The 13712-nt window shown below is 44.0% G+C and overlaps 1 protein-coding gene across 1 annotated transcript; it reads right to left on the bottom strand.

The window, feature by feature from the left end:
- Nucleotides 1-42: 42 nt before the first annotated feature.
- Nucleotides 43-4920, bottom strand: LOC110489103 (heterogeneous nuclear ribonucleoprotein H). The gene is made up of 9 exons (XM_021561675.3): nucleotides 4818-4920; nucleotides 4550-4705; nucleotides 4234-4377; nucleotides 3306-3444; nucleotides 2149-2333; nucleotides 1548-1660; nucleotides 1332-1467; nucleotides 1016-1192; nucleotides 43-889 (listed from the first exon to the last, which is right to left on the bottom strand). Exons 1-9 carry the CDS (start codon nucleotides 4900-4902, stop codon nucleotides 804-806), a joined length of 1221 nt encoding a protein of 406 aa, XP_021417350.1. The 5' UTR covers nucleotides 4903-4920; the 3' UTR covers nucleotides 43-803.
- Nucleotides 4921-13712: the final 8792 nt, after the last annotated feature.

Here is a 13712-nt window from a genome sequence, read left to right as displayed (position 1 = left end):
TGTATAGGAAACTACTCACCTCAAACAAGACAAACAGACATGTAAAACATCTTCAAATTGTATTCACTTTACAAGAAATACAAAGAATTATGCAGAAAGAAACCTTAAACAGAAACACTTCAGGTTTGTTTGCCAACTAAGTAAAGCATCCATCCCTCGTGTAGAATTCCCCTAAACCCTCCCATATAAAACTAACTTAAACGTGCTCTTTGTTCACCATGTAAAATGTCAACTTCACACACCATTATTTTAACATTGTTTCAGACTTCAACAGAAAGGCTAGATATATTTGCAGCTACTGGAGAAAAGTCCAGGAACATGTAGAAGACTATTTACAGAAGTGTTGGTTCATACGCTCAGATATGACAGTCCGGCAGGGTCAATGCTTTTTACTTTCTGAATTGACTGGAATTTAAATTGAATTTACCCCAACCCTGAAGTCAGTCACTTAATGGTCAAATAAAAGCTCAGATCAACATAAAGTGAACTACTGTGGGTTAAATACAGACTGGGTCAATCACAGTTGGTTGTTTTGAATCTTCGTTAAAACAACAAAACACACTTCCTGGTAAAGATAAAACAACCACGGTCATGTCATTAACAGGAGGAGAGGATGGAAACAAAACGGCTCATTTCTACCAACCTAACTTCAAAGGAGCCTCAATCATGAATACAATCAGTCTAAAACAATACATTTCCCAACCCTCACTATAAATTGGCTCAGAACTACAAAACCCATCCAAAAGACCAGGTGGGAACTACAATTCCAGTCCTTCCAGCCGAATACATGCTGGGTTAAAGACCTACATCCCCCATCCTGACCCCAGGCCATTGGAACTCCTGCCTCCACTGCCGCCATAGTAACTGCTGCTCATACCGCCCTGGTTACCTGACAGGAGAGAGATACACACTATAGGACCGAGGAGTTCAGAGATCACAGTCTAAAGCTTGATAGTCCGGGTGATGCGTAGATACATGTGAACAGGTGGGTGTGTTTTACAGAGCTGATACTCACTATAGTCACTGTAACCTCCCATGCTGCCCTGGCTGCTGTAGCCTCCAGAGTATCCAGAGCTCAGCCCTCCACTGCTATAGGAGGACTGGCTTCCCATACCCCCCTGCATCGGACTGCCGTACGAGCCATTACTGCCCCCTGCTGTAGAGTTCAGGAACAGCTCCACATAGCGGTGCTCTGCAGGACAGAGACAGCTGGTTAGTACATGAATTTCATCATATTAAGGTGGGAAAGCTGGGGAGGAAGAGAGAAACATTTTTTAAGAGTGCCTTTCATAATGGCGGTGGCCGGCTAAAAAATGTATAAAAAGACTCACGCATGTTGGCCTTGTCCTTCGACATGGCTGCCACAGCATCCTCATGTGTAGCAAACTCCACGTCAGCCTCTCCTGTCACTCTGCCGTCTGGCCCGATCTCTACATGCACTCTCACTGGGTTCAGAGGAGAGAAGAACTACGGAGAGAGAGAGGGAGCAGTGTTATTCTCATCATCTCTCACACAGACCATTCTTAGTAGTATATCCTAGAACTCACATTGTAGATGTCAGTCTCTGTGGCTCTGTAGGGCAGACCCCTCATGTGAACACAGTGACCCGTGGTGCTCTGGAAGGAGGAGCTACTGTCACCATACCGCCCATCAGACACACCTGAGGTTAGACACATACACCTTAGTTATGGAGAGACTGGTCTGGGGCATGGAGACATCATACCGTCATGACAGAGGGCTAGGAAGAGCATGACTGGAGACATCATACCGTCATGACAGAGGGCTAGAAAGAGCATGACTGGAGACATCATACCGTCTTGATAGAGGGCTAGGAAGAGCATGACTGGAGACATACCGTCATGATAGAGGGCTAGGAAGAGCATGACTGGAGACATCATACCGTCATGATAGAGGGCTAGGAAGAGCATGACTGGAGACATACCGTCATGATAGAGGGCTAGGAAGAGCATGACTGGAGACATACAGTCATGATAGAGGGCTAGGAAGAGCATGACTGGGAGACCATCATGTTATGATCCATAAACATTTATGACTGATAATGGCTCCCAATTAATCCAGTCGGCTGAAACAAAACAAGATCTTCTTACACTGTGCAGACATCACACACACCCTCTCCCCAACACACACCTCCACCATAGCCTCCGCGTCTAGCCCTGTCGTAGGAGCCCCCTCCTCGGCCCCCCATCATGTTGTACCCACGGCCCCCAGACGGTCTGTCATAGGGCCCCGGTCTCTGCATCCCCATAGGTTTCCTCTGGGGTTCGTAGTGGGTCCTCACCTCGGCACGGCTGCTCTTGAAGATCTCAATGTACCTGAGATACATACAGTACACACACCACCATGAAGACCACCACACACAGGAGGAGGTGTAGACTAGAGCTAGCTACTGTACAGCTCCTAAGGCTGAATCAATGTGTCTGTTCAAATGGAAAGGGTACCAATAAAGTTGGGTGTTCAATATGCAGGTGATAAGCTGACATTTTGGTGTATTTGCTTGTCATTGAGGGTACTGATAAAGTTGGGCAATTCAGGACAAGTGCTGCCAAGTGCAGTACTGCTCCATAGGTAGGTGAGTCTTGAACTATGTGAGACTTGATCTAGTGGGTAACAGTATACTGTCTAGTATAAAAGCCTTGACAGTACAACAGGCACTTTTCTTATGGTCACCTGCAGATACCCAATACAGTTAACATTGATGTTACAGTACAATCTGTGTCCCTGCTATGGTCATTGTCCTGTTGTTATCCATGGAGACCCACTCTCTGAGCATTACCTGTGAGTGACAGTGTGCAGGGTCCGTGTCCTCGTGTTGATTGGCCCTCAGTGAGTTAGGACACCTGGGAGAATCCTGTCTGTCTATTGGCTACCTGTAGTGATGTTTAGTGCCCAGGAACCAATCAGCCTCACTCTTAAGAATCAGGGTCAAATGGATATGCCCAAATTCAACTGCAATTTTTACTCTGCACTCTCAACCAAACTTGGTGACAAACCTGAGAGCTTACAAGACACCTCGGCACTAAACTCAGAATATGATCTATCTCCCAATGGTTTAAGAACAAGATAATGTGCTTCATTTTCCCAAAGACTGCTGTGAGTGAATGAGTGTTAGTGTGTTCTGATCTAATATTGTAACTATGTGTCTTTACAATCAATATCGGAGTATGTGTTGTCTTAAATTAACTGTTCTGTTGAGTGTCAGTTATACCTGTTAATGTTTGTAAGTTGTACACCATAAGAACAGCAACTTTATCCAGCCAGCCAGCCAACCAACCAACCATCCCCACCTGTGCCCTATTCTTTCCTTGTGTTTCTTTAGAGCCTTTTCAGCTATATCCTGTGAAGCAAACTGCACGAAGGCCTCCCCCGTACTCCTCCCCTGGAAGTCCAGCGGCAATGTTATCCCATTTGGCACGATTTCCAACCCTTCAACCCAAGGACAGATAACCCCAGTGGGGGACACAGTAAATCACATGCCCAGTTACAGAAAGGTAGCTTTCTCTGTTGTTGCTTTATTTATTCATGAAAACTATGCATTACGACATGTACTGTACATACCAGGTGAGTATTTTTAACCAATGAGACTCAGCAACCATTCAGGCTACTTACTTTTACTGCATTTGGGGGAACATAAAGGAGGATGAGAGGAAAGAGTGTCGAGAGAGAGAAAATGTGAGAAAATGAGGGAGAAAATTAAGGAGAAGATTAGGGGGAGAAAATGAGAGAGAAAATGAGAGGGAGAAAATGAGAGCGAGAAGGATACAGAAGAGGAAGCGACTGTAGGTGTGAAGGAATGAAAATAAGTGGCTCTGGCAGTACTTGTTACCTTTAGTACCCACCCATTCTATAAATTGTCCCAGTGGGATGAATTACATCTTTGTTATGATATAGTGGGTTCATGGGAAAACACCAAAGGACAACTGTCAAAGAAAAGTGACAGACGGAACTAGCATGTCAGGCCAAATTATTGTACAGAATAATTCATTTTAAAAAGTGTTCGTTGGGACCAAACCAGTGATAGAGAAAGGTGATGGGGGAAATCCTGGACAAACTATAGCTTATATAATGTAAGTCGCTCTGGATAAGATCATCTGCTAAATGACTGAAAAATTTAAATTATCCTGGATCATTGATGAGGACTGAGGACGGTTTACCTCCTCCTACAGGATGTTATGGGGGTGTTCATGTGAACCAGTGGGAGCTAGCTACTGGTACCTGAGAGGAACTGGACGATCTCCTCCTTGCTGCAGCCGAAGGGGAGGCCTCGGAGCCTGACCAGGCCGTCTCCAGTCGTTTCTGGGCTGTTTGGACCAGAATGTTTCATCACCCAGTCCATTTCCACGTTGTTGGATTTAAACACTGTGGACAAACAAGTCAAGTCAACACAAAGACACTACTGCTAGTGTTACATAGTGTAAAAGGTTAAGAAACGTAGCCTAAAGTGAAGTCCCAAGGCACATATTATGCTTCAGCTGCAAACGCTGAAACTTCAGGAAGACTTGGACAGTGACACATAAACACACACACACACCTTCCACATATCTGTGGCCCATGGTTTCTCTGTCCTTCTTCACAGCGATCTTCAGGTCATCCTCATTCTCCAGCTCAACGAAGGCCTCTCCGCTGGGTCGGCCCTCACGCGTGGAGGTAAAATGAATGCTGGTGCCATTGTTGGCGATTTTACAATCTATATGCCAAGAAGATGGTGGAGGGACTCACAGTTATCTCAGATGTGAGAGGTGTAGGCTATAAAGGTGTTGTAGCAAGCTATTCAAGTTTTATCGTAAAGGTGTTATTACCTGAGAAGAACCTCCGTACTTCATCCACAGAGACTGACCATGGTAGGCCTCTCACACGCACCACGTAACCCTCTCCATCAGACATGGTTGGTATTCTCTTAAACCTGAGGAAAGTAAAAGAAGCATAAGGGTACAGTATGTTTGCAATGCTTAGATAACGTTAGCTAATTACCTTTACTCAGCTAGCTAGTTACCTAGCTGGCCATCTACATTGTATTTTACTTTTAGGTAAGTGAATGAAGTTATGTAGCATTTGCAGCGATTTAGAATGTATAACGTCACAAGACATGATTAGCTATCTAACAGGCTAGCACATTATGAATGTAGCTAGCACATTGTTGCTACTAGCTAGCTAACGTCAGTTATATTAATTTAGCTGGCTAGCTAAATCCATTATCACGAAACATACTATTTAATTTACACATAACAAACTAGCTAGATTAAGTCAGTGTGTCTAACGTTATTAGATAAGAATAAGTTCATTATCGTCGACAGTCAGACACAAATGTCAGGCCTGGCGTTAGCTAGATAAGTTAGCGCTTAACGTTCGCTACCTGGCTTGCTAGCTTGATCAAATTGGCTGACCTAAACAGCAAGCAAGGACTCACAAGCTAAAGGTATTATCACAAATCACATTCGTTGAAAAATAAACATAGATACCTGTTAATTTGAATTCAGTGACAATATTATCACTACCACGATTGGTAGTATAGCTAGCTAGATGTGTTTCGGGGTGTCAGGTCGGTCTGTTTCTGCTAGCTAGCTCCTAGCTTGCTAACTTGGTCCACGCCCAAAAAGTATGACGTAGCCTATCTGGGCCCTGTCTGTGGCCCCATTTCACTGAGGAATCTTTCAAATGAAAACTGTACCAATGCTGAAGACTAAACGACACCTATCTAGTTTCTTGGGAAACTTGCAAGCTATTTCTTGCTGTCAAATTTAACATTTACATAGCTTTCCAATGCTCTTGAGAAAAAAATGCACTCACATTACTCTAAGGTACATTCCTAATATAACATTTAAGCACCTATAGGGGTTCCGCCAGTGTTGCAATCTGAGGAACACCTAAAGGTGCCTCCAGAAACGTTTTCTTATTAGAGTGTGGCGATTGGGATTGAGTGCATTTCTCATCTGATCATCTGTGAAGAGTGCCTGGCAATGAAAACAACCTATACTGGAACGTGCCTTAAATCTCCAATTTCAAGTTCACAGAGGAACACAAATTTAATTGAGTTAACTCCCGGGTGGTGCAGTGGTCTAAGGCAGCGCCAGCGGTGCCAGCGGAGACTCTATTTTCGCGCTAGTGTTACCAGGAGGTCCGTGGGGCGACGCACAATTGGCCTAGGATGTCCGTGGGGCGACGCTAACCAAGGTGCACGGTGTTTCCTCTGACACATTGGTTGAGACAAGATAGTTATTACTAACAACAATTGGGTACCACGAAAAAGGGGGTAAAAATAAAAAAGTAATTGAGTTAAAGGTAGCTTCTTTTAGATTTCCATTAAAATGGGCAACAATAGCTTTTTAGCAAGAAAATATTTCTCAAGAAAGAATTTACCTAGGACTGTCTGAGTGGGGGTGAGGGGGAACTGAAAAATAGCGGAGGATGAGGGGATTTGATTCATCTGGCCTGGGTATGTGTTGCGTGCCTCCTAAAATGAGGGAGGTTCAGGAGTCATGAGCAGGAGAGCAAGGAAGCCCCAGTAGCACAATCGTTTATTAGAAGTCCCAACTCAACAACAACAGGTGGAAGAACACGCCCAAACGAAGTCGCCACACACAGGGAATAAACGCAACACACGGAGGAGAAACCTCTACTCCTAAAATAAAATCCCGTGGCGCAAACACGCACCCCTAACATAGCAACAACAGCAAATAATCCCGCACACAGAATAGCAGGCAGCGCAGGTTAATAAACCCACCGAAATGAACTAATAGGACACAGGTGTAAAGAAAAAACAGACAGACACAAACGAAAAGAAAAAAATGGATCGCCGAGCACCGCCCGAACAGGGAGAGGAGCCACCTTCGGTGGAAATCGTGACAGTATGCGTGTTTTGCTCCGGGTGAAAGTTGATTGGATTCGTTTTGAAACCGGGCTTCCTCCCAGGCATGAGGCGGGTGCCCAGTTCAAAGCCCACTGCGAAGTCTGCACAAAACAAAAGTGACCTGGTTAAGTATGAAAGGTAATAAGTAGGATTATGTGTTTTCACATGCAAAAGTAATTGCTTTTAATAAAAACGCTTTATTTGCCCCCCCCCCCCCCCCCCCCCCTCGTGCGTTTCTGGATGATGCAACATGCTGCCTTGTTGACAACATGTACAGGCCACAGTGCCGGTGTCCGGTCTATAATCGAATTCGCCCATTGGCAGAGAGGTTTGGAACTCTCTTTGCTTTCAGGAACCTTTTCCCTGAGGAATCTTTTAAAAAGGTTCCTCAAATAACCTTTTAGGGTGTTAAGGTTCCTGTAGGAAACGTTTATGTGCCATGTATTCCATTTTGAACAATAACAATAATAATACTATTAACAATAATAATACAAATAACATTGAGTGGTTAACTTGTAAAGTCACAAATTCATTTTATTGACTTTAAAAGTCCCAGAAATCTCACTTGCAGATGCCACAGAAATCTCTGGTCTCCCTTATCCCTCTACAGCAAAAAGTTTGCCATTCGTACATTTGTTGGTAATTTATCTCCCTCATCAATTCCCAGAACAAATTTCTGAATGAACAGCGTAGTGCTTTTTAATGATGCTCCATACTCAATATTAAAAAGGAAATGGACCCCCCATTGCCACTCCCAATCCCATAGAGATGTCCTCCAGCTCTTCAGTGAGTAGCTCCTCCCCATCCAGGAAGAGTTGAATGTGGCTCTCATCCGTAAAGGTATTCCCGTCACTGTAAAGAAGTAAAACAAAAAAAGTAAGTAAGTTAACAACTGAGCACATCACACCTTACACATTACTACTAACTTTGCATTTATTTATTTGTCTGCTGGAAAATACATACCCTGTGACATACAGCCCACTTGGATCTTCTTTGAAGAGGTAGGGGAGGAGCAAAATGGCTGCAGTGACCTTCAGACCTGTGTAATAGGGTGTGTAATAAAATGGCTGCAGTGACCTTCAGACCTGTGTAATAAAATGGCTGCAGTGACCTTCAGGCCTGTGTAATAAAATGGCTGCAGTGACCTTCAGACCTGTGTAATAGGGTGTGTAATAAAATGGCTGCAGTGACCTTCAGACCTGTGTAATAGGGTGTGTAATAAAATGGCTGCAGTGACCTTCAGGCCTGTGTAATAGGGTGTGTAATAAAATGGCTGCAGTGACCTTCAGACCTGTGTAATAGGGTGTGTAATAAAATGGCTGCAGTGACCTTCAGGCCTGTGTAATAAAATGGCTGCAGTGACCTTCAGACCTGTGTAATAAAATGGCTGCAGTGACCTTCAGACCTGTGTAATAGGGTGTGTAATAAAATGGCTGCAGTGACCTTCAGACCTGTGTAATAGGGTGTGTAATAAAATGGCTGCAGTGACCTTCAGGCCTGTGTAATAAAATGGCTGCAGTGACCTTCAGACCTGTGTAATAGGGTGTGTAATAAAATGGCTGCAGTGACCTTCAGACCTGTGTAATAAAATGGCTGCAGTGACCTTCAGACCTGTGTAATAGGGTGTGTAATAAAATGGCTGCAGTGACCTTCAGACCTGTGTAATAGGGTGTGTAATAAAATGGCTGCAGTGACCTTCAGACCTGTGTAATAGGGTGTGTAATAAAATGGCTGCAGTGACCTTCAGACCTGTGTAATAGGGTGTGTAATAAAATGGCTGCAGTGACCTTCAGACCTGTGTAATAGGGTGTGTAATAAAATGGCTGCAGTGACCTTCAGACCTGTGTAATAGGGTGTGTAATAAAATGGCTGCAGTGACCTTCAGACCTGTGTAATAGGGTGTGTAATAAAATGGCTGCAGTGACCTTCAGACCTGTGTAATAGGGTGTGTAATAAAATGGCTGCAGTGACCTTCAGACCTGTGTAATAAAATGGCTGCAGTGACCTTCAGGCCTGTGTAATAAAATGGCTGCAGTGACCTTCAGGCCTGTGTAATAAAATGGCTGCAGTGACCTTCAGACCTGTGTAATAAAATGGCTGCAGTGACCTTCAGGCCTGTGTAATAAAATGGCTGCAGTGACCTTCAGGCCTGTGTAATAAAATGGCTGCAGTGACCTTCAGACCTGTGTAATAAAATGGCTGCAGTGACCTTCAGGCCTGTGTAATAAAATGGCTGCAGTGACCTTCAGACCTGTGTAATAGGGTGTGTAATAAAATGGCTGCAGTGACCTTCAGACCTGTGTAATAAAATGGCTGCAGTGACCTTCAGACCTGTGTAATAAAATGGCTGCAGTGACCTTCAGGCCTGTGTAATAAAATGGCTGCAGTGACCTTCAGGCCTGTGTAATAAAATGGCTGCAGTGACCTTCAGACCTGTGTAATAGGGTGTGTAATAAAATGGCTGCAGTGACCTTCAGGCCTGTGTAATAGGGTGTGTAATAAAATGGCTGGATTAGAATCAATAGAATTAGAACAGCTGCATTATTGTAGAGATTCAGCAACTACACGGCACACCCCCCTCTGCAATGATTTTGTCGGCCATTGGGTCGAATCCGGACAGAATGTTTCTGTCCACATCCATACCAAATTTGCTTCTCATCTCTGAGAAAATCTGAAAGTCTATTTGTTTATAATGCATCCTCAATATATCTTAGATTCAGATGACAGTTCTTGACTATTCTACATTAGTTGTGCTTTTTACCATTTCTTTCTACAATGGCTGACAAATGGAGTGCTGGGCACTGTTTTAAGATATCCTTGGTGTCTTGTTTCATAAAAACCAGTCCACCTGCATCTTTTCAACATGTAACTCTTGACTGAAGGAATCCTCACCAATCTCAATCTGAAAATCAAATATAAATATCATCAAATGTTGATACATACAGCATCAAACACGATCAAAGTCTATAGAAAAAGGCAAAATGTCCTTTATTCAGCTCAGAGTGCTGTTGTAGGATCAGGTCCACACCTGTCCATACAATCGTATATATGATCTTAAAAACAGATCTGGGATCAGCGGTTCGACTTTGACAAACTGAATATGGGCCCTTATTTGTATAACAATAGTTACCTTGGCTATTTTGGTCAGGTCTTCATTTTTGATGTCATCTGGGTTTATTTTTTCCCTTGCCCCCTAAACTTCTTCTGCATTTCCTGTACTTGTATTTATTCTTTATCATGCCGTGCCATGACTCCTTAAAAAATAAAATGTGGAGAGGAGAAATATGATGATGGATTATTGGGACCGAGGTCAGAGGAGCAGAATAGAGATGGTCTTGTTATGCTGCTGGAAATGTGATGGTTTAACAATGTGAGAAGAAAATATCCAAGCCAGCACATTATGGTCTGGGTAGGCACAATAGTGTAAAAAGGTTATTAGCGTGAGTATGAAAACTGAAGAATTCGTACATATCAAATCAAATTTATTTTGATTTGATAAATACTGGAGGCTGAGACAGGAGGGGTCAGGAGACACTGTGGCCCCATCCGAGGACACCCCTGGACAGGGCCAAACAGGAAGGATATAACCCCACCCACACACATATCCCTTCCCTGTCTGGTCTCTCAACGAGAGTAGAAACATACAAGAATACAGTTAGACTAACAATTATGTTCATAATACAAATGATATTGACTGATGGTGTTGATTATCATCATGTAGAAGTTGACTATGTGCTATGTTATAAGATGCAGTGATTATGAGAAGACAGAGTATGGAGGACAGAGACAGGAGAAGGGCTCAGGCTGATGCACACACACACACACACACACACACACACAAACAAGCATAATGTATGAACTTGTATCATTAACATTAAGCTAACATTAGTTTACTACATAACTATACTCACCAAGTATAGGTACACATGAAGGCAAACAACACCTGCCCAATCTGAGACCTCCACCTCGAGAGAACTGCAGGGCAACACCTGCCCAATCTGAGACCTCCACCTCGAGAGAACCGCAGGGCAACACCTGCCCAATCTGAGACCAATAATTTTGTGAATTTGATTCAAACTTAGATTACTGAAACAATTTGCTCCACCATTCTTTGGTCCAATGACATCAATGTCTCTCCATCAATTTGGTGATCTGTGGGAAAAAATACCCTAAATGAAAAGAACATGTCAGTGGTCAGTGTGTATCAGAATAGGAAACCCATATGAAAATAAAAGTGCATTGTGCTTCCTAAATGAATAAATCAATGATTTGAACTAATCAGTGGCAGAATGGAATGGACACCCTTCCCCCTGGGTCCCTGTATGCATCTAACCCATGGAAATCCATCTCCTCAACAGGACTTATAGAAACCATTGTTGACTGTGTTGAACCATGCCTGCGTGGTGATGGCTGTTGAAACTGGCTGGTAGCAGCACCAAGGAATCTGTATATTCCACACACTTCCATGAACACATGAATCTCTTCTGAATGATTGTCGATAACCAGATAGTCTCCTACATTGTACCGCTCATTGTTCACTGCAATGGACATTGCAGTGGGACGTCTCAGTTGGAAGTCTCTTGGGTCCATACAGTGTGTTGTTGTTGCCAAGGCAGTTGTTGGTTTGCTCCCAGCATTGTTTGAGCTAATGTCTTTTAGCCAGGGTCTTCGTTGTATTTTTAAGGTTTTCCACAACTGCTAAGAGCCTCTTGAAATACTGGTGTTTCGCTTCAAATCGCATGGAGGACTGGTGCATCAAAGGTCCATAGCAGGCTAGGGTAGTGGACGAGGTAGTGCATCTTTGCGATTGTCTTCCCTGGAAACAGCTCCTGGAAGAGAGGTTGAAATTCAGTGATTTTTTTCTGCCAGATATGGGATCTAGGATCTTCTTAAAATGCTGGCCAAGATGACATCAGATACCTCTCGAAACAGGAGGTAGAGATCCCAAGCACTGCCATTTTGTATTTGACTACCAATCATTTGGGGGAGTAAACGAAAACGTGCAAATTGTTCTGATGAACTTCCTGATAGATGGCCATTCTTCCTTTGGACTCTATCGGGTAGTGGAGCAGGTTTAGAAGACACATCTCGTTGCCATAAGACAAGTTCTCAACCTCATAGTTGATCTGGACAAGAGTTATTGTTGCAACACCAGGCTGAGCAATGTGGGTATGATGCCCTCGTGAAGGTTATGCATGATGTCTGGTGGAAACAGATAGATAATGGGAGATGGCACATGATTCAGCTGAGAGAAGCAACAGGCTTTTTTGATGCCAATACATCGATGCAAAGTCTGGAAGTGACAAATGTGACCAGAGGAAACATTTTTTCGCAACCCTGCAACCCTGCGACCCTGCGACCCTGCGACCCTGCGTGAGGAGAGATCATCTGCTGAGACTGTTGTGATTGGTATTCAGAAGGTTTTGTTTTCACCATTGCATGTTAACTTCACACCCAGTGCTTCCAATTCCTGGATTGTCACGTATCAAATGCTCCAATACTTCTTAGTAAGTGGTGACTTGTATTCTAAGAGGCGGTGATGAACCAATGTGGAGAGGTATATATTCTGGAGTTGGGAAGTATCCTTGTGGTCAAGATTTCCTAAGCTAAAGTACACAGTGGTCAATTTGTGCTTGCCTTTTTCCACCCAGTGGATTGACAACTTCCAATTCATCTACGTAAAACTGCAGATGGAGGCTCTGCTTTGTTAGGTTGGGATTTGAACAATTCACCGTCTGTAAAGTCTTCTAGAATCTCATCATTATGTGGCTTTTGGTCTTGATTCAAGGTGGTCCAGACCTCTTCATTACTTGCTATTTTTGCAGTATGCTGACCAATGGGATGTATTCAAATGACCTTGTTTTATAACCTTTGTTGCTCAGGGGTACTTCACTTGGTGTAACGATCTGGGCGTAGTCGGTGCGAAGTCAGGCGCAGGAAGCAGAGAGTACAGGGTAGTGCTATTTAGTGCACACATGGCGAACATAAGCCACCCCACGAAACACAGGGCGCACACAAAACAAATGCCCCAAACACGGGGACTCAAACAGTCCGGAGAAAAACCCACAAACGAAACACGTCAACATCAAACGTGCTCAGAGCAACACAAAACAATCCTGTACAAAGAGCAGACGGGCCTACTGGCTAACATAGCCTGACTAATCAGCCTACACACAAAACAATCCTGTACAAAGAGCAGGTGGGCCTACTGGCTAACATAGCCTGACTAATCAGCCTACACACAACACAATCCTGTACAAAGAGCAGACGGGCCTACTGGTTAACATAGCCTGACTAATCAGCCTACACACACAACAATCCTGTACAAAGAGCAGACGGGCCTGCTGGCTAACATAGCCCGACTAATCAGCCTACACACACAACAATCCTGTACAAAGAGCAGGCGGGCCTACTGGTTAACATAGCCTGACTAATCAGCCTACACACACAACAATCCTGTACAAAGAGCAGACGGGCCTGCTGGCTAACATAGCCCGACTAATCAGCCTACACACACAACAATCCTGTACAAAGAGCAGGCGGGCCTACTGGCTAACATAGCCCGACTAATCAGCCTACACACACAACAATCCTGTACAAAGAGCAGGCGGGCCTACTGGTTAACATAGCCTGACTAATCAGCCTACACACAAAACAATCCTGTACAAAGAGCAGGCGGGCCTACTGGCTAACATAGCCCGACTAATCAGCCTACACACAACACAATCCTGTACAAAGAGCAGACGGGCCTACTGGTTAACATAGCCCGGCTAATCAGCCTACACACAAAACAATCCTGTACAAAGAGCAGACGGGCCTGCTGGCTAACATAGCCCGACTAATCAGC

This window comes from Oncorhynchus mykiss, chromosome 14 (genome assembly GCF_057628025.1).
Source record: "Oncorhynchus mykiss isolate SJ-2025 chromosome 14, ASM5762802v1, whole genome shotgun sequence".
In the NCBI taxonomy this organism is placed as follows: Eukaryota; Metazoa; Chordata; class Actinopteri; order Salmoniformes; family Salmonidae; genus Oncorhynchus; species Oncorhynchus mykiss.
This window is presented reverse-complemented; position numbering and strand designations above follow the sequence as displayed.